Source organism: Molossus molossus, unplaced genomic scaffold (genome assembly GCF_014108415.1).
Source record: "Molossus molossus isolate mMolMol1 unplaced genomic scaffold, mMolMol1.p scaffold_m16_p_4, whole genome shotgun sequence".
Taxonomy (NCBI): domain Eukaryota; kingdom Metazoa; phylum Chordata; class Mammalia; order Chiroptera; family Molossidae; genus Molossus; species Molossus molossus.
This window is the reverse complement of record NW_023425377.1, coordinates 71,447,036-71,466,402: the sequence shown is the minus strand read 5'-3', so window position 1 is coordinate 71,466,402 and position 19,367 is coordinate 71,447,036. Positions and strand designations below refer to the sequence as shown.

Below are 19,367 nucleotides of genomic sequence, written 5' to 3'. Positions count from 1 at the left end.
GGGATGGGGCTCACTGACTGGGGTAGGGCTCAAAGGAACTTTCTGAGAAAGAAAATATTTTATATCTTGATGTGGGTGGTATAGACATATGTAAAAGTCATCAAGTTGTGCCTCATCTTGCTGGGCCTTAGTTTCCTCATCTGTGAATTGAAGATAATAAAAGAAACTCCCTCAGAGTGTCATTGTAGGGACTAAATAACTTAAAAGATGCACAACTTAGGAAAATACTATCAATTAGTATTAAGCTCTAAGTAATTGCTATTACGATGATGAATGGTTGAATAGTCATTGCTAGGAAGAAAAAAATGGTCATTTTATAAGGAACAATTTGCTAGAAACTTATAGAACTTATAAAACTTATAAAATATCAGAAATCAGTTAATGTAATTTAATTGCCTCAAAATATATAAATTAAAAATTGACAGAATTACAAGATTTATTCAGCAATCCAGAATCATGGTGGGAAAGTGAAACACAGCTCTTTTAGTAAATGATAGATCAGAGACTCCTTATCAACTGAAGGATTGCATCCCCCAAAATTCACAGGCTAGTGCCTACCCCAATGTGATGGTAACCAGCAGTGGGGCCTCTGGGAAGTGATCAGGTTATTGGAGTGGACCCCTCATGGGTGGAATTAGCGCCCTTATAAACGTACCCCAGAGTGATCCCTCAATCCTTCTGTCATGTGAAGATAGAGAGAGAGAGAAGTTAGCCATCTGTAAACCAGGAAGCAGGCCCTCACCAGACATCAAATCTACCAATGCCTTGATCTTAAGACTTCCAGGATCCAGAACTATGAGAAATAAATTTCTGTTATTTATATAAGCCACCCAGCCTGTGGTATTTTGTTATAGCAGCCTGAACTGATTAAGACAGAGACCATTATTTATAAATGTGCAGAAGATTTTGAAACACAAATAATATGCTCAATCTAGTAGACATATGTAGAATACAATACATGGATTTCAACCACCATGAAGCATTTATAAAAACTGACCAGGCCCCAGCAAGCATGGCTCAGTGGCTAGAGCGCTGGCCCATGCACTGGAAGGTCACTGGTTCAATTCCCAGTCAAGGGCACATACTTGTTCAGGTTAGCTCCCTGGTCCCTGTCAGGGCTTGTGCAGGAGGCAACCAACCAATGTGTCTCTCTCACATTGATGTTTCTCTCTCTTTCTCTCTCTCTTTTTCCCTTCCTTCTCTCCCTTCCACTCTCTCTAAAAATCAATGGAAAAAATATCCTCAGGTGAAGATTAACAAACCAAAACAAACTGACCATATACTAAGTGCTTCAGTTAGAAACTGTATTCAACTGTAATAAACCCATCTCTGCCTTCCCCTCTCCACCTTCCTCCTCAAAAGAGCCAAAGTCATGTACCAGTAAGAAGTGCATTTAGCCCTGGCCGGTTTGGCTCAGCGGTTAGAGTGTCGGCCTGCAGTCTGGAGAGACCCGGGTTCGGTTCCAGCTAAGGGCATGTACCTCGGTTGCAGTTGGGCCGTGTGGGAGGCAGCCACTCGATGTGTCCCTTTCATGTCGTTGTTTCTCTCTCTTTCTCCCTCCCACTCTATCTGAACAAAATGTCCAAAAATGTCCTCAGGTGAGGATAAAAAAAAAGAAGTGCATTTAACAAGATATTCAGAAACAAACAGTCGAGGGCTAGTACGGACACATAAAGATACCAACTGGGGAACCAGAATAGTTGTGACTTCTGGCTACACTTTCTTTAGCCTGTGGCTTTTATCCTATGGTCACAGGATGACTCCTCTAGCACTGGACATTATGTCTGCTTGTACAAAAGGCAAGTAGCGGGATCTGGCTAACTGAAACCACACCTTTCCAACCTCTTTCCCAGGAGTCACACCCAGCAACTTCTTATACTGACCAGAACTGGGGACATGGCCTTCTTTAACTGCAAGAAGGACTGGGATATGGAGATTTTTTAATAGTGCACATTACCAATCTGAACAAAAAAAACCTAGGTTCTATTGTAGGGAAGAAAGGGCAGTTTTGGTAGACAACTAGTAAGATGTGCCATACTAGACCAAAAAGCAAATCTCAACAAATACCTGATTCAATAACACAAAGACCACCTACTCTGCTCACAATGTTATTAAATTAGAAACCAGCAACAAAAGCCAACTAAAAAACACCCAGATATATACAGGAACTTTCCAGAATGACAGAAATGTTCTATATCTTGAATGGGGTGTTGGTTACATGTATGAATACATCTGTCAAACTCATCCAACTTTTAAGATTTATGTATTCCACTATAATTATACCTATGCAAAAATATAATAACCCATGGTTATTTAAAAATCTAATTTCAAATAAGTCATGTATCAAAGATTTAATGATAATGGAAACTAAGACAATATTTAGAATCAAAAGTAAATCAGACATCATAACATGTGATGTAGCTAAACGAGTACTTTGAGAAATTATTGTAGGCCCAAATGATTATATTTTTTACAAACTGGAAGTTATTTAGCAAGAGGCCCACCAAATGAATGAGACACTGATAAAGGCATGCTGCCATTCCTAACATTTTCTCTCCTGGCGTGAATCCTTTTATGCACAGTAAGTGAAGAGCTGTGCCTGAATGCTTTCTCACACTGACTACATTCATAGGGTTTTCCTGTAGTGTGGGTTCTCACATGTACAATAAGGTGTGAAGACTGACCAAATGCTCGCCCACATTCCTGACAGGCATAGGGCTTCTTGCCAGTGTGGGTCCTTGTGTGTTTCCTGAGGGATGAGGGTTCACTAAAGGCTCGCCCACATTCCTGGCATGTGTAGGGCTTCTCTCCAGTGTGGGTTCGCATGTGACTCTTGAGAGTTGAGAGACGACTCAATACCTGACCACAAGTAGTACACTCATAAAGTTTCTCCCCTGTGTGGATCCTCTTGTGAACATTCAGATGGGTGCTTGTTCGGAAGGGCTTTCCACACTGGTTACATTCATATGGTTTCTCTCTGGTATGAGTTCGCAGATGAGTCTTCAGTGATGAATGTTCCCTGAAGGCTTTCCCACACTGACTGCATTCAAAGGGCTTCTCTCCAGTGTGAGTTCTCACATGGCTCCTCAGAGAGGACGGCTGATTAAAAGCTTTCCCACAGTCCTTACATTCATAGGGCTTCTCACCTGTGTGGTTTCTCTGGTGCAAAATCAGGTTAAAGTTCCTCGTGAAGGTTTTCCCACACTGACTACATTCAAAGGGTTTCTCTCCTGTGTGAGTCCTCATGTGGCGCCGCAGATTCGAGGAGTACTTGAAGGCATGTCTGCATTCTTGACATTCAAAGCACTTCTCTGAGGTATGGGTCTTCTCATGCCTGATAAGGTCAGAGCTGTATCTGAAGGATTTTTCACATTTGTTACATGCATAGGTTTTATCTCCACTATGGATCTTCTCACGCACTATTAGGTTAGTGGTCTGAAAAAAGGATTTCTCACTCTCTTGGCATTCATAGGGGTTGCCTCCAGCATGAATTCTCTCATACTGAAAAAGCTGTTTGATGTTGTGAAAGGGTTTCCCAAGTTCATTATATTTGTAGAGTTTTTCTCCAGGTAGAGGTTGCTCCTGTCAATTAAGGAAAATGTGAAAACCAAAGATTTCATTACAATCATCGGCATTCTCCCCCAAGTAAATTGTGTGTAGAATCGAGACATTTCTATAACTGAAGCTTTTACCATTTTCGTTCGTCTGTACTATTTCTACCCTAAGTTCTGTCAAGTGGATGCAATGCCACAGAGAGCTATCATTTTCATTACTTTCATGGGGCTTCTTAGATGTAGACTTTTTCTGAATTGTATAAGGCTACACTAAATTTTAAATGCCCTATGTCTGTGTCTTATTTATGAACATGGTTGTGGGAATTCTATGAAGATGCATCTTGATTTACATTTCAGTTTTTCTCCCATTTCATCATGATATTCACAGACTCTCTGCCAAGAAACTGCTTTCTCCTGGGTGAGCACCCCTTGCCTTAATTCTCTAGTCTTATATGCTGTTTTTCTAACCAGCAACAACCCAGACTTCCTATTATAGAGGACCAAGAATAATCTTTGTGTACCTTACCCTTTCTATGCCAATGGATGAAATCTCCGCAAAAATATCTTGGTTAAGAATTGGCTCTTGGGGTTGCAGCTGAAGTTCTGAAATGAATTAAGGAGAGTGGGATTAAGTGTTCAGAGAAGGAAACTGTAGGATCAAGGTGACCAAAAAAGTAAGCTAGACACGTGTAGATTATTTTTTTAAATACTGAGCTTAACTATGGGAAGAAATGGTGAATAGAAGAAATGTATCAGAGAGTTAAGGAAAATTTTAAGGCATTTGGCTATGTGAGGAGTCATGTAATCACAGAAACAAAGGATAGAAATGGTAGATAATTTACTAAGGACAGATTCTATGAAGACTGCGACTGATGTTGAGAGAAAGTATTAACAGCCTTCAGTGGGGAGGAACTGGATAAAATATACATATGGAAATGCTAAATGTGAAGAGAAGGTAGGATAAATTGTTCTATGAAACCAGAGTGGTGTATCAGAGATAGAAAGAGAAAAAGGGAAAAGGAAAAAAGGTAAAACTCACTAAGGGAGCTCAACCAACAGCCTTCTCCATCAAAGGTATTGAAAGTATTTTCTCTACTGACACTTTCCAAATCTAACATTTCATCTTACCAATCAGAGCTGGTGCTCACTTGTTTGATCTGCCTGGCACTCACTTGTTTGGGCTCCTGGAAAGATCCCTCTGTCAGTGATCCACAGCTCTTCTCTTTGCTCCAAATAGGAAAAGGTACTGAGTTTGCATACTTGATCTCCTGTTCATAGGGAAAGACACATGGTGTGGGCAGACTGCACCTGCCATGAAACCAGGGCTGATATTCTGAACTCTTTAGGGGTGCTAGAGATGGGAGTAGTGAAATGAGCATGCCTAAATTCTGAGAGGCATAGCAGAGCTCTTTCACTAAAGAATAAGCTCCCTCACTGGGTCCCTGAGGACACTGGGACATTCCGGTCCCCAAAACCTAGGGCCTAGCTCAGGGATGTATTTAAAAAGCCCAGAAACAGCAGATAGATCTTCACATCCATGGGAAAGCCGCTAGACTATAAGCCCCATGATGGCAAGATTTGTCTGACTTTTCACCTCTGTTTCCAAACCAGTACAGTTCCAGGAACCCATACTTGCTGCATGGGTGTATGGATGAAGCAATGAGACCAGCCTTACCCACAGAGGCAAGGTTCCTGTAGTTCTCCAGCATCACGTCTCTGTACAGGCTTCTCTGAGCAGAGTCTAGAAACATCCATTCTTCTGGGGTGAAGAGCACAGTCACATCTGCAAAGGTGACTGGTTCCTAAAATGCACACCCACCCAGGCTCAGTCAGGGGCCACTTCTGCCAACACTCAAAAGGATGGTGGGGGTTGGCAAGCCTAGGAATGAAGACACTGTGCGGAGGATTTTCAGTTGGAGTTCTGAGGTACCTAAGGATCTGCCCCTTGGCTTAGGCCTCAAAACTAAAATTCTTCTCTCTCCACTCTTCCCTCCCTGAGGAATAGCACCCAGAGTTATGGTGTTAAAGGACCTTAATTTCATATCAGGACTTAGCTATTGACAACTAGCCAGAAAGCCTTTGCAGTTTTATTCCCCTCCAGCCCCAGGGTCCAGCAGACCTAAGCATGTTGAAGGCAAGAGAGAAGTATTTGCTCCAAGAGACCATGAAGGTCATGAGACAAGGACAGCTCACATCCTTGCTTTGTTTTCCCTCCTGATGCTCAGCAGAACATGGCTCAGCAGTCAACAGCCTGGGGAAAGTCTGACTGAGGAATGGGGTCATTGCCAGGGCTATGTTCCACCCACTGCAAGAGACCCCATGCCTGGATTCCTGGAAATCATCCCTGTGGGCTTCCAGGCCATGAGATGGGGATAAGAGAGCAAAGCAAAAAAGAAAAGCAAAAAGGATCTCTCACGTACCTGTACACAGGTAGACAGCACGCCAGATATCACAGCTTCTTCCTCTATGCTCTCCTCCTGCAACCACACAGGGTCCTGAGCAGACAGAGCTAGAGAAGGGGAAAGCCGTAAGGCCCAATGAGCACACTCAAAGGACCAAGGGCTGCCACCCTGATAGTGAGTAACCACATGTGTACAAACACACAGTGCCCACACTCCCAGCCTCCTTCTCAGTCTTTTGTATAAGCTCCTCCTCCATCTCTCCTCAGACTAGCCTTCCCATGTTGCAGACCTTCCTCTTCTCTTTTCTCTTAGTACTCTCTGCCTCAGCTGGCAACCTGCCCCTCTGGACATTAATTCCCAACTCTACTTGACAAAGCCCAAATCCCCAGGCTGACTCACATCTGAACCCCAGACCAGATACCCAACCATTGGCTCCAATCTCTCCCCTTACCTATCTGGGGGAACAAGAATGGAATATCCAGCCCTGGCCAGCTTGGTTCAGTGGTTAGAGTGTCAGCCCGCGGACCAGAGAGACCAGGTTCGGTTACCACTAAGGGCACGTACCTCGGTTGCAGTTTGTGCCCAACCATGTGGGTGGCAACCACTCAATGTGTCTCTCTCACATCAATGTTTCTCTCTCTCTTCCTCCCTCTACCCTTCCTGCTCTATCTGAAGATAAATGCACACAAAAAGAAGTGCTTGGGGGAGGATAAAAAAAAAAAGAATAGAATATAGTTGGCCCTCGTTTATTGCGATTAATCAGTTCCAGACTCTACCGCGATAAATGAATTTCCACGAAGTAGGATTCTTTATTTACTATACAGTCATCCCTCGCCACTTCGCGCTTTGAATTTTGCAGCCTCACTCTATCATGGTTAGTGACGCGAAGTGGCGAGGGATAACTATACCCAGAATGAGCTAGAGAACAGGGCTGTCGCCCAGCAGGCACAGAACAGAGCCTTGAGCCACAGAGGATTATTCTCAGGCCTTGTGAACCTGCTTGGGACCTGTGACCCCTTTTTTCTCTCCCATTGAGAATGGAAATGTCTGTCCTAAGCCTGCCCCACCATTGTATTCTGGAAACAGAGATCTCCTTTTTGGTTTCATAGGTTCATAGATGGAAAGTTTGTCCCCAGACTGGACCACAAGGTTGAGTCTCATCCATACCTGATTTGGATGACTTACACGCTGAAATTTGGGCCTTTCTGAGTTGATGAAATTTAGATAAAATTTTAGACTTAGAGTTCATGCTGGAATGGGTAAAAAATTGGGGAATATTGGGATCACGTGATTGTATTTTTCATGTGGGAAGACATAAATTTAGGAAAACCAGAGGGCAGACTGTTATGGATTGGATTGTGTTCCTCAATTAAATAGGAAGTTCTAACTCCCTATACCTCAGAATGTGACCTTATTTAAAAATAGGGATTTTGCAGATGTAATTAGTTAACATGGAGTTACAGTGGAGTAAAGTGGACCTTTAATCCGATGACTGGTGTCCTTATAAGAGGAAAAGAGACACAGAAACAGGGACACATGAGGGGAGAAGGCCATGTGACAATGCAGGCAGACTGAACTGATGTATCAGCAAGGAACATCAAGGATGCCAGCAACCAACAGAAGCCAGAAGGAAGGCAAGGAAGGATCGTCCCCTCCAGATTTCACAGGAAGCATGACCCTGCCGACACCTTGATTTCACACTCTGTGCCTTTAGAACTATAAGATACATATTTCTGCTGTTTCATTGTCCCACACACACACGCCAAACAGACATCCACTCACCACCTTCTTCTCAAAGCCTATTCCTCTTCCAGTGTTTCTAATCTCAGGAAGTGATATCCCCACCTCAGATGAGGAATCTCACCCCTCTCTGACACTCGACAGACCCCAAAAATGAATCCCCCCTAAAATAAATCAGGAGTGACATCTCTACATGAAGCACCCACCTCTCCCCAACCCCACCCATCTATTTCCTTTCCTCCTAACCATGGCTAATGCCACATCACACCTTTCTCCCTCCTGGATCTACTTAATGTCACCCCCTCGTGACTCTGATATCACAACATGTCCTCCGCACTGTGCTTAGCACATAAATGCTCTGGATCATCTGACAAATCAATGTACACACAAGTCACCAAATTGGATCAACTTGACCTCCTACATGTCTTAGAATGAATGTTTCGTGCTTACCTACTGTGCAAATAGTTAACACAGCAGGCTTGACAGTACTCCTTAGCAAGGCCTGATGGCAAGGTTGGGCCTTGGCTGGGATCTGAAAACATGGATTTCAAAGGGTTCCCACCACCCTAACTAATGAGAGTAATTCATTCTGCTTAAACTGTTTGTAGAATGAGGTTTGTGCTGAATGCTTTCCTTCTACGAATCTAGGATGTAGGTATGTTCTGGGCAGAGGGGGCCTACATGCCCAGCCCTGAGTAAAAACCCTGGATGCTGAGTCTCTAATGAGCCCCCCTGGCAGACAACACTTCACACATGTTGTCCCGGCTCACTATGGGGAATTAAGTGCATCCCATGTGATTCTGCTGGGACAACGAAGTCTGGTTCCCTCCAGACTTCACCCCCATACACCTTTTCTGTTGGCTGATTTTGCCTTGTATCCTTTCCCTGTAATAAACCATAGCCATGCATACAACTGTATGTGCGCCCTATGAGGCCTCCGAGTAAATCACCAAACCTGGGAGTGGTCTTAGGGACCCCCACACCTATTTGACATTCACCCCAAGTCTAGGCTGCCACCATTCCATTCTTAACTGCCTTCATCCACCACTCACATTCTCCCTGAAGCCCATCATCCTCCCAGGCGCCGGAGGGTTCTACTAGAACCACAGGTGCACAGTACCACTCACCAAAATGCATCCCTAGCTCCCAGTAGCCTTAGGACATGAGCCAGGGTTCTTTCCACACACTTTCAGGCCCTGAATGATCTGGAGCCCACTCACTCTCCAGTCAGCTCACACCACTCTCTCCACTTCCCTCTGCCCCCTTCCCACAGCCACCCATGGGCCCCTGGGCACACCAGGCTCTCTCTCCCGAGGGGTTTTACAGAAGCTGTTTCTAGGCCTGACATACTCTCTCCAAACTTTCTCCAAACAGCATATCTAGCCAATTACTTGAAACAGTAATTATGATCTAATCCAGTGCTTGCAATTAACATTAAGATGTTATTTGTCTTCCAGACTTTTTTCCTCTATTTCTCAGGAAATTAGCCTTTTACATAATTGTGTAGTGAAGAATTTAATCTCTCCCAAAGAGAGGTCTGGCCTTTTGCCACAGCTGAGTAGGGCCCCGGCTCTTTCTGTTTGTTTGTTGGTTTGTTTTTGTTAATCCTCATCTGAGGATATTTTCCCATTGACTTTTTTAGATAAAGTGGAAGGGAGGGAGAGAGAAATATCAATGTAAAAGAGACACATCAATTGGTTGCCTCCTGCAGGACACAACCAGGGGCCAAGGATCAAATCTGGTGCCCCTGACCCCTTGACAGGAAACAAACATTCTAACTGCTGAGCCAAACCAGCTAGGGCTCTTTTTTTATCAATTTTTTGTTTAATCTTCACCTGAGAATAAGTTTGAGAGACAGACAGACAGAGAGAGAAACATCAATGTGACAAACATCAATAGGTTGCCTCCCATATTCACTCTTACTGGCAATCGAACCTGCAGCTTAGGTATGCACCCTGACCAGGAGTCAAACCGACAACCTTTTGGTATAGGAGGCAATGTTCCAACCAACTGAGCCATCTGGCAAGGGCTCTATCAATTTATTTTTATTACAATAGCTCCTTTGGTTAAAGAGCTTTTTATTATTATTATTATTGCTGACACTAAGGCCTGCTCTTTCTTAACAGAAAGATCTGAGACAAAAAAAAAAAGAATCTGAGGACTGTGAAAGTGCCTTTCCCCTTGAACACGTACATAACAAGAGAGGCCCTTGCGTATGCTCTCCGGACGGTGCAGGGCAATGCTTGCTGTCAGAGGAAATGAAGGCTGAGATGCAAGTTTCCATAGGGTAGCCAGGCCCTCTGACTGTGATTCCACCCAGTACTCACTCACCAGAACGCTTGGCGGCCCAGGGGTTGGAGATGCCCAGTGCAGGCTCCGACGTGGCCACCCTCTGAATCCGCACAGCTGCCTTCAGCGCCTGGACAGAGTGACAGGGACAGATTAGAGTCACACGGTGGTCGATGACATCCTCCCACACCTGCTCACTCTGACTATTGATTTGGGGAATAAAAGGACTGATAAAAGGACACACCCTGATTACCTGCCCAGATTTACCCAATTCTTCAAGACAAAGCTAATCACTGTGACAGAACTGCAACTCCAAGGATAGAGAGAAGGGACCCCCCGGGGGGGAATGAGCCTCCTCTGAGCAGCCTCCAGCCATGGGGGAAACGCCAAAGCAAAGCGGGCAGTGGGTGCCAGCGGACTGAGCAATAGAGGGAGGGTGTGGGTGAACCCCTGCAAATGAGGGGTATTGGGAAGTTATTTCTGGAAGGAAGCCCTGTTGTGGGAGAAAGGATTCGAATGCTCCTCTACTGGCAGCTGCTCTCTCAGGAAATGTATCTGACCTGACTTGCACTTCCAAGGGATGCCTCTGGCCTCCGTGACCAGGTTGGATCAGTGGAAGCAGGAGCCTGTTAGGAGCTGTCCCTGGGTTGTTCAGAACTAATGGTGACTCTGGGCAGAGTGGTAGCAGCGGGGACAGGAGGAACAGTCAGAGGTAGGTTATAGTTTGGTGAAAAAGCTCGCAGGACTTGGTGGTGGATGTGAAGTAAAGGCATAGGTCTCTCAGGGCCGGTGATGAGCAGAGGCAGGTAGGAGGCCCCTTCTCCTCAGGGCGGGGCACACCTTAAAGTGTCCCTCTCTGATACTCTCAGTCACCAGCCTGGACACTCCTCACCCAGCCCACAGGGTCTGCTCATTCTTATAGGTTTCCTGGCCATGTACGAGGTAGGTGTGAGGGTGGAAAGATCGGAGGAAGAAAGGTTGGACCAAGAAAGGCAAAGCCAGAGAACTAGCCCCTGCCACCTGCCACCTTCAAGGTTTGCCCTCCATGCAGAAATGCTAGGGCCTATTCAGTTCTTACCAGGAGCTAAGTCTGGGCCTCCATCATATTCCTAGTTTCCAGTAGTGGTCCCTAGATGCCTTTCTCCCTCTGGCCTCCTCATTTACAGAAATCCTGAACCCCAGGCCTTACTGGCTAAGGCCCCCACAGCAAACTACCTCCCAGGCTTACTGTGTATCCAGAAGGCCAAAATGACTCCCGGAGAGCTGGCCGGTCCTCTGGAGTTGAAAGTATCCCACTCTCTCCCGTCACAGGCCGGATCTGCATCCTCAGATCCAGCCCTGGCCCCTAAAAAAAGGCATGGAGAATGCTGAGCAGGACAGAGGTAGCTGAGGCTATTTTCGGCCTCAGAGACCCTCAGTTTAGAAATAGTGAAGTCAAAAGTTGGGGCACATGGATCTGGCAGTTTCAGACCAGATGACTCCTTTACTCCAGAGGGTGCCAGCCACCACCAAGGGTCTCCATGAGCAGATCATGATGAACCTGACCCCTTTCTGGTTCCGGGGGTTCCTGGCTAGAGGTTAGGCCACCTGCCCTTAGAGACACTATAGGATGTTTGACCTCAGAAAGGTTGGAAGCCCTTGGTTCTGAGTATTAACCATGGCCTGTGTTTTCTTAGAGTCTGTGTTTATCTACTTGGCATCCATCAATCATAGGGCCAAACTACTAGCTAGTTGTTTAAATCTCCCCTGCCACCCAGAACCACCTCCTTAGCCACCTCTCATACAAGCTATACTCTCCCATCCTAAATCACCCAGACCAGATACCAGACAACGAGGGACAGCTCCTGTGCCCAAGGTCCCCCAGAATTATTCAAACTCACCAATCGTGTTTATCCTGCCCTGTGGAAACCCTAGTAAAGGCTCTGACCTAAACTATTCCCTCATTCCTTTCTGCCTCCTGACTGACCCTGATGCTTTCCCTGTGCACCCCTATGTTGCATGGCAAGCCCTCTCCTCTTAGGAAATGTAAGTCAAAACAATATTTCTGTGGCATTGGCCGCTCCATATCATCACTTGGTCACCTCCATAAAGTAAATCCCCACAGGTATATTCTGAGACAAACATTTTCACAGAAGTTTTGACACAGATCACTTCTTTCTTTTTTTCTCTATTGATTTTAGAGCGAGAGGATGGGAGAGGGAGAGAGATAGAAACATCGATGAAGAGAACATCGATTGGCTGCCTCCTGCATGCTCCCCACTGGGGATCAAGCCCACAACCTGGGCATGTGTCCTGACTAGGAATCGAACCGGCAACCTCTTGGTACCTGGGTCAATGCTCAGCCACTGAGACACACCAGCGAGATAATCACTCTTCTTAAAAAAAAAGATTTTTAGAAGTTTAGCTTATTTGTTCAACACATACTCAATGGGCACGGCTAGTGTAGACACTATGAATTCAGCCAAGAACAAAAGAGGCCAGCCTTCAGGAGCCAGGGTTGTGGAGAGGCAGCGAAGGAAGACTGAGTCTGGAGATACCCTTTCTCAGTTTCCTTTGGGTCCTGCTGAGAGCAATTCCCAGCTCTCTACGTGCCTGCCCCTCCACTCTCCTAGCTTACCATGACAGGGAGATCGCAGGGCCTCAGTATGTCCCTGGTCACCAGCATTTACTCCCACATAAGAGGGAGGCCTCAGTGACTGGGACTAGGCTCAGTGACACAGGAATGGCCTGGAAAGGCTAGCTGAAGAGTCAGCACCATCAACCAAGTGGGGGGTTGTGTTATCTCACGTAGCATATCCTGGCGGCTGACATGGTAGCCTCGGGATTAAGCCTGGATTCAACACCCAGCTCCAAATCCAGCTCGACAGTTTATGGGCTATGTGCCTTCAGGGATGAATGGCTAAATTTCTCTACACACATGCCTGAAAGTGGATCTCCTCTGCCCACTCAGAACATTCTGTGACCTCCTGTTTCCTGGGGTTCAGATGCAGCAGGAGAAACCCCTCTTCCCCCACACTCAGTACTCACTACTGAGCCAGACTGGAGTTCTGTGGAAGGTGCTGAAGCCCCATGCTGAAAGCAAAGAGCCACAGAAACCAGGGAGGACCTGTCCATCATGGCATCCTCCCTCCCTTCCATGGTCCATCTGTTGATCAACACATGGGGACAGTAGGGGCCTAGAGATGCCTTCACCACACTGATCTGTTCATTCCTTCATTCAACAAACATCAATTAAGGGCTCTTTGACACAAAGAATGATCTGTAACGGGGTTAGTGCACCAATCATGTCAGATGAGGCCCCTGCAATCCAGCAGCTCCAATAACACATTTGCAGATCTCGAGTTCTCAAAAATCGCACACACTTTTCCAAGAAGCTACTGGAAGACATCCTCTACCTAAACAAGAATGTAAGCCAAGGACATCGAGGACCTGGAGAAAAGGGTCTGTTGCAGGCTGTGCAGGGTGAGGCTCTCTGTGCTCAGGGCAAAGCAACAGGCAGAGGTCTCTACAACCCAGGCCACACCATCTCATCAGCTGGGCCAGCAACTATGATGTCCAGAGGCCAACACCATCCATAACAAAGAGTAAGGTGTGCATATTGAGGGAACTCAGAGATCTCAATGACTCTGAAACAAGCAGGCCCAGCCCAGGGTTGAGGCTGGGCTCTGTGTATCCCTCTACCCAAACCCTAACCCTCAAAATACCCAAGAATGGGAACCCAAATTTTGGAAGCTCCCACAGTTTGGGAAAGCGGAACTCAGAGCAAAAGTGGGGATGGAGCGGCTCCATATGTATCTTCTCATGCACTGTAATGTACAACCTAGTTCTGAAGGTTCTTTCCTGCTTTGAAAAGGGCTTCTTTGCGGTCTGGGGTCTTGACTTGTTTCCTAAGCAGGGAGGGATCCCTGACAACTTTCCCACGTTCTACATAATTAGTGTGGCCCTCTCTCCTATGGGTTCTCTTGTTCATGTCCAGTTATGGTTCCTCCAAAAGCCTTTCCCACCACAGTTAAATCATCAGATACCTTCTCTCCAGGCCAAGTTTGCTCCTGACAAGGGGTGAATGATGACAAAAAGCTCACTGGCATCCATGCCACACCCAGGGACACTCCAATCAGAGGCCCATTTTCAGCATTTTTAAGAAGTACACCTTGTTTACTCAGGTCAAGTTCTTCGAGGACACTGAGGGCTCCACCACCAGGCTTTCTCACATTAGTAACTTTCCTAACAGGCAGCACTTTCTCAATGTCTGACTCATACTGATGAAAATGTTTACTTGAGGGAACCGTCTAGGAAGAAAGAGTCTTGACCAACAGGTGAAGTTTATCTAAATTAATGAGTCACAGACTGTGGGAATAGTCACAATCCCAGTTATAGTCACAGTGTCCCCTTAGACACTGAGGGTGATGCTCTTGAGGAAATGCCCTGGATCAAATGTCTCCCAGGCCCTGGGGTGCATTTCCAACTCATGTATTCCTCAACTTCTCCAATGAGAGGAAATAGAAGATCACCCCCATGAATCTTACCATTTGCAAATCATGGGATGAATTTTCCTTCAAAATATCCTGCATAGGAGTAGACTCTTTGGGTTTAGGTTGAGCTTCCCAGTCTAACATGAATTGGAGCAAAAAACAAAACAAAAAAAAATGTTTTCAGAAAGAAATGGTATGAAATTGACACAGAAAAAAATAATTTTTTTTTTAAATACTGACCCTAAACTTGGGGAGGTACTGAAAGAGAAAAAGGCATTGGTGAGCAAAGTGAGTAGAGTTGTGTATGGAATTTGGAAGTGACAGGAATGAGAGGGAAATGAGAAGCTATTTTTCCAAGCAAAAGATTCCATGGGGAGTGAGACTGATGTTGCCACAAAGAGAGTATTATAAGAGTGTTATAAGAGAAACAAGTAAGAAACAATTAGACAAAGAACATACACAGAACTGTTCAACTTAAAAAGGAACCGGATAATCTGGCATGGGTAAGATTGTAGATAAATCAGAACACTCTTCCACTGCTGGTGGGAACATAAAATGGTGCACCTGTTTTTAGAAAGCAGTTTGGTAGTTCCTCAAAAAGTTAAATACAGGGTTACCCTATGACCCAGCAATTCTACTCCTAAATATATACTCTAGAAAACTGAAAACATGTCCACATAAAATCTTGTACATGAATGTTCACAAGAGCATTATTCACATCACCAAAATAATAGAAACAACCCAAATGTCCATCAACATATGAATGGGCAAACAAAATGTGGTCCATCCATACAATGGAATATTACTGAGCCTTACAAAGAATGAAACACTAATACATGCTACACCATGAATGAATCTCAAAATCATTATACTGCGTAAAAAATGACAGATACCAAAGATCATATGTTATATGATTTCATTTATATAAAATGTCTAGAACAGGAAAATCCATAGACAGAAAGGAGATCAATGGTTGACACGGGCTGGAGGGAGTAGGGGAATGACTGATAACAGGCATAGGATTTCATTTTGAGGTGATAGTTGCACTACTGGAGTTCAGTAGTGGTGATGGTTGCACTATGTTGTAAGTATACTAAAAAACACTGAACTGCACAGTTTAAAAGGTTGAATTTTGTGGTTTGTAAATATCTCAATTTTTTCCAAAAATTAAATTTGGAACATATTTTTTTCTGAGACCAAAGAGCTAGAATGTGATAAAGAAGAAATGCTAAAACAACTCACTTGAGAAACTTCACACCAAATAGCCCTCTTTCCCCTTAAAATTCTCTAAGACTGATACTTTCCAGCACACCACCCCCACAATGGGGTGGGTCACAAGATCTCTGCATCCCGTGGTACTCACCCACACCCACTGCACGGAGAATGCCTCATTCTGGCGCCCTCAGCTCTTCTCTTGTCCCCACCTGGGAGGAAAGCCTGGGTTTGCATGGTGGTGTCCCTGCTCATGGAGAAAGACACACATGCAAGGGACAGCTTGCAGAGGAAAACAAATGCTTCCCCACCAGCCACCCAGCTTCCACATCAACTTCAGCTCAAGATGCTGAACAAGTACAATGGTAGCAAAGTGATCACACCCTATTTATAATGAACTCAGTGAAGCTCTTTAACAAGGGCCCAAACCACAAACCCTCCTCTCTGCCCCATAGGGCTGAGTTTCTCTAAGCCCTGAAGTCCAAGGCCAAAGTCAGTGAGACCCACACAAGTCCTGACTGTGGAAAAACATTGAGTCAATGCAACAGATGGAGCTCTGTTATCCTTTGGAAATCAGTGAACAGTAAATACCCTAAAGCCCACACCAAATCTTTGTGGTCACCAGCGCCAGGGTTTAAGGTCTCAGGAGGCATCCTCCTTGCGATTAAAGAGAGACCAAGTATAAAGGGTGAGCGTAGAAGCAGAGCACCAAACAGGGGTTTGACTCAGGTAATTCCAGTTTTGTGGGCCACCACTGGGGTGATCAAGCAAAAAACCCAAAAAGCAATATATTTGGCCCCACACCACCTTTCAGACTATGGTACCTGACCATTTCTAACTACTGTCTCTCATCTAATAAAAGGATCATTTCTTATTTTATATTCCCTCAAAATACCTCTAACAATCTCTATTTTACCTCCACTGTCCTTATCCAGTTGTGATTTTTATATTTATTTGTTTGGATAATTTTGCCTCTCTTTCCAATCATGACATAAACTAAGTATAGGCCTATGTCCACTTTTTCAGGACCCCAAATCCCACCACCAGCACAGCACTTGATGCATACTAAGTACTTTATATACTCAGGGTTGGCAAACTTTTCTGTAAAAGGCCAGATGGTAAATACCTTAGGATTTATGGGCCATATGGTCTCTATAGCAACCATTTAACTGTGGTTGCAGCACAAAAACAGCCATAAAAAACACATTTTTAAAAAAATGTGTTCCAATAAAACTATTTCTAGAAACAGCACTGGGTCAGATTTGGCCCACAGGCCAAAGTTTGCTAACACCTGCTTTATATTATGTGGTAGAGAGAATAAATCAATCACCAAAACTCTCTCAAGTCTACCTCTCACACATGTCTCAAACACTGCATCTTTTCCAATTACATACACAAGCATCATTAAGACCCAGCTACCATCAGCTAAGAACTGAACGTATCCAAGTTCCTATATACAGACTCTGCCCATTTCAATCTCCATGCTCAATCCAGCAGCTATTTTGTCTAAATCACAAACAAAATCATGTCCCTCTCCTACTTAAAACTCTGATTCAGGGGTTTCCCAATGGCCTTAGAACAAGAACCAAAGCTTACAATGACCTTCAGGAGCCATGTCTTCCTCTCCAAGCTGACTCATCCATTCCACATTTTGTTTTCTCTACTTTGGCTTTCCCATTCTTTCCTAGGAACCTACTAGGCTTTGTACTGACTGAGGGAATGTGTACTTGGAAATGTTTTCTCAAATCCCCTCCCTATTCCTACTCTACAGCCTGATCCCTTATCTAGCTACATACAACTCATCTTTTAGGTTGAAACATTTGTCCCTTTTAAGACATTTTTCCTGACCTCCCCAAATTTTCCTGTTCCAGGTTTCCATATCACCCTTGCCATGATTAATTTAAAATCTGTCTTCCCAGCTAGTATAAAACCTCCACAGAGACAAGCACTGTATCTATTTTGGTGGCATTGTTTCCCCCTGTTCAGCGCCCAGTCCATTCAGGGCACTCCCAACACAAGGTGCCAAACTATCAACACTCCCCAAGAACATAGCAAGCCTAAAGCGGCACATGTCTGCAAGCACACAAAACAATATACCACCACAAAAGTCAATATAAAAATGACTTTAAATGCCTGTTCACATAACACAATCCACAAGAGATTGCAGATGTCTTTAAAGAACGTTAATTCTAAAAAGGCAAGATGAGACATGTATTCTTTTTTAAAACAAACATCTCACTCGTAAAATTGAAATCTGATGTTTAATTTTCCTCCAGAATTAACCTTTCCCCCATTTCTCAGTAGAATGAGCTTTAACCCTATTATTTAAAATTCAATTTTAAAAAAAACATCCCAGTCACAGCCAACTCAACTTCAATTCCCACTACTACAAAAGCTATGTCATGTTTTTCCTTAAGTCCCAAGTGAAGAGAATAGCTTACTTTTCCTCGATAAGACCTGTGACATGACTGAAAAATAGCTTTTAAGACACCCTCACTTTGCAGTGGAGAAGAAAAAAATGTATACGTATTCACAAAGTCATAAATTAAAAGCCTTTTTAGAAGAAAGACAGAAGGAAAAGAAGAGAAATGAAAGGAAAAGGAAAATGCAACAAAAGCTTAGGTCCTAAGTTTAGGAACTGCAAATTGTCACCAAAAATAAATAAACAAAATCTCACCATCTAATTCATCCCTTGACAGAGGATGCAATCCATTTTTAAATCTACTTAACAAGTCATTCAAACCATTTTGTATAGGCAGACTTAGGCCTAACTTTCTTGCACAGCTAGATACTATGAAATGTCACGTTAAATAAAATGGGAATTGCTTATATACAGTTATCTTGCATAAGGGCAATAGGGTAGGGCCCCACAATCTGGGAGGATGGGTGAAGGCTGGGGCTGGCCGGTGTAACCACTCTTGAGATGCAGGACAATGTACTTTGTGATTTCCCTTTCGACAGATTAATGGTCCCCTTTGCCCGGAAGAGGGTTACCTGAGGGCGAGGTACCGGGCCGGAGGAGTTGGGGGAGCAGATGCGAGGCAGAGCTGTGCTCGCCCCATCCTGGCCCCAGGGCGAGGAGGCAACTCGGTCAGGGAAGTTGTCCCAGGCCCCGCGGCCCCTCCGCGCTCTCCGCTCTCCCGCCCTCCCGAGGGGCCAAGGGGCCGGACCGCACCTGCTAAAGACACTCCCACCGCAGCACGCCGCGGGGACCCAGCACCGCCGCCAAACTTCGCAGCCCCGCCGCCGCCGCTGCAGCCCCAGCGCACTTCCGCTTCCGGTCTGGGGCCTCAGGAGCGGAAGTAGTCGGGACCTTGGTTCTCGGAGCCAGAGAAGCTTCAGACAGTGGCTGGAAGTTTGACTCCTTACACGTCCAACCTCCCAGGAGAGGAGAAATTCCAGTTTAATTCCCTGAGGGGGGTGAGATTAGGCTCTGGGGTTGGGTCCGAGGGATCTGGAGAGTGGGGGTAGGGGGCGGGGTCCAGGCCCAATGGACAGGGCTGGGGGCGAGCCTTACGTCCAGTGGGCGGTGATTAGAGCGGGTCCTGTGCTTGGTGGGCGGGACCTCGCTTGCAAGGTGAGGCTCAGTGTTTAGCTTTCCCTTTCTCTGGCCTTCCTCCTTTGGTTTAATCCCCTACAAAAATATATCATAGGTAAAATTTATTTTTCAGCCTTAATAATTTCTTTTAAAAATAGGA

General features: G+C 45.0%; 1 protein-coding gene across 1 annotated transcript; it reads right to left on the bottom strand.

The window, feature by feature from the left end:
• Positions 1 to 1,528: 1,528 nt before the first annotated feature.
• ZNF333 (zinc finger protein 333) lies at positions 1,529 to 18,732 on the bottom strand. The gene is made up of 9 exons (XM_036241699.1): positions 18,664 to 18,732; positions 14,512 to 14,594; positions 11,214 to 11,330; positions 10,028 to 10,115; positions 5,975 to 6,063; positions 5,230 to 5,356; positions 4,727 to 4,822; positions 4,081 to 4,157; positions 1,529 to 3,582 (listed from the first exon to the last, which is right to left on the bottom strand). Exons 2-9 carry the CDS (start codon positions 14,554 to 14,556, stop codon positions 2,485 to 2,487), a joined length of 1,737 nt encoding a protein of 578 aa, XP_036097592.1. The 5' UTR covers positions 14,557 to 14,594; positions 18,664 to 18,732; the 3' UTR covers positions 1,529 to 2,484.
• Positions 18,733 to 19,367: the final 635 nt, after the last annotated feature.

Coding starts and splice junctions, on each gene's coding strand:
- ZNF333 (XM_036241699.1), bottom strand. CDS start 14,556: ATGCAGGATATTTTGAAGGAAAATTCATCCCATGATTTGCAAATG. Junction 4,158..4,726: donor CTTTCCAGGAGCCCAAACAA/GTGAGTGCCAGG, acceptor AATTCATTTCAG/AACTTCAGCTGCAACCCCAA. Junction 3,583..4,080: donor CATCCATTGGCATAGAAAGG/GTAAGGTACACA, acceptor CTTAATTGACAG/GAGCAACCTCTACCTGGAGA.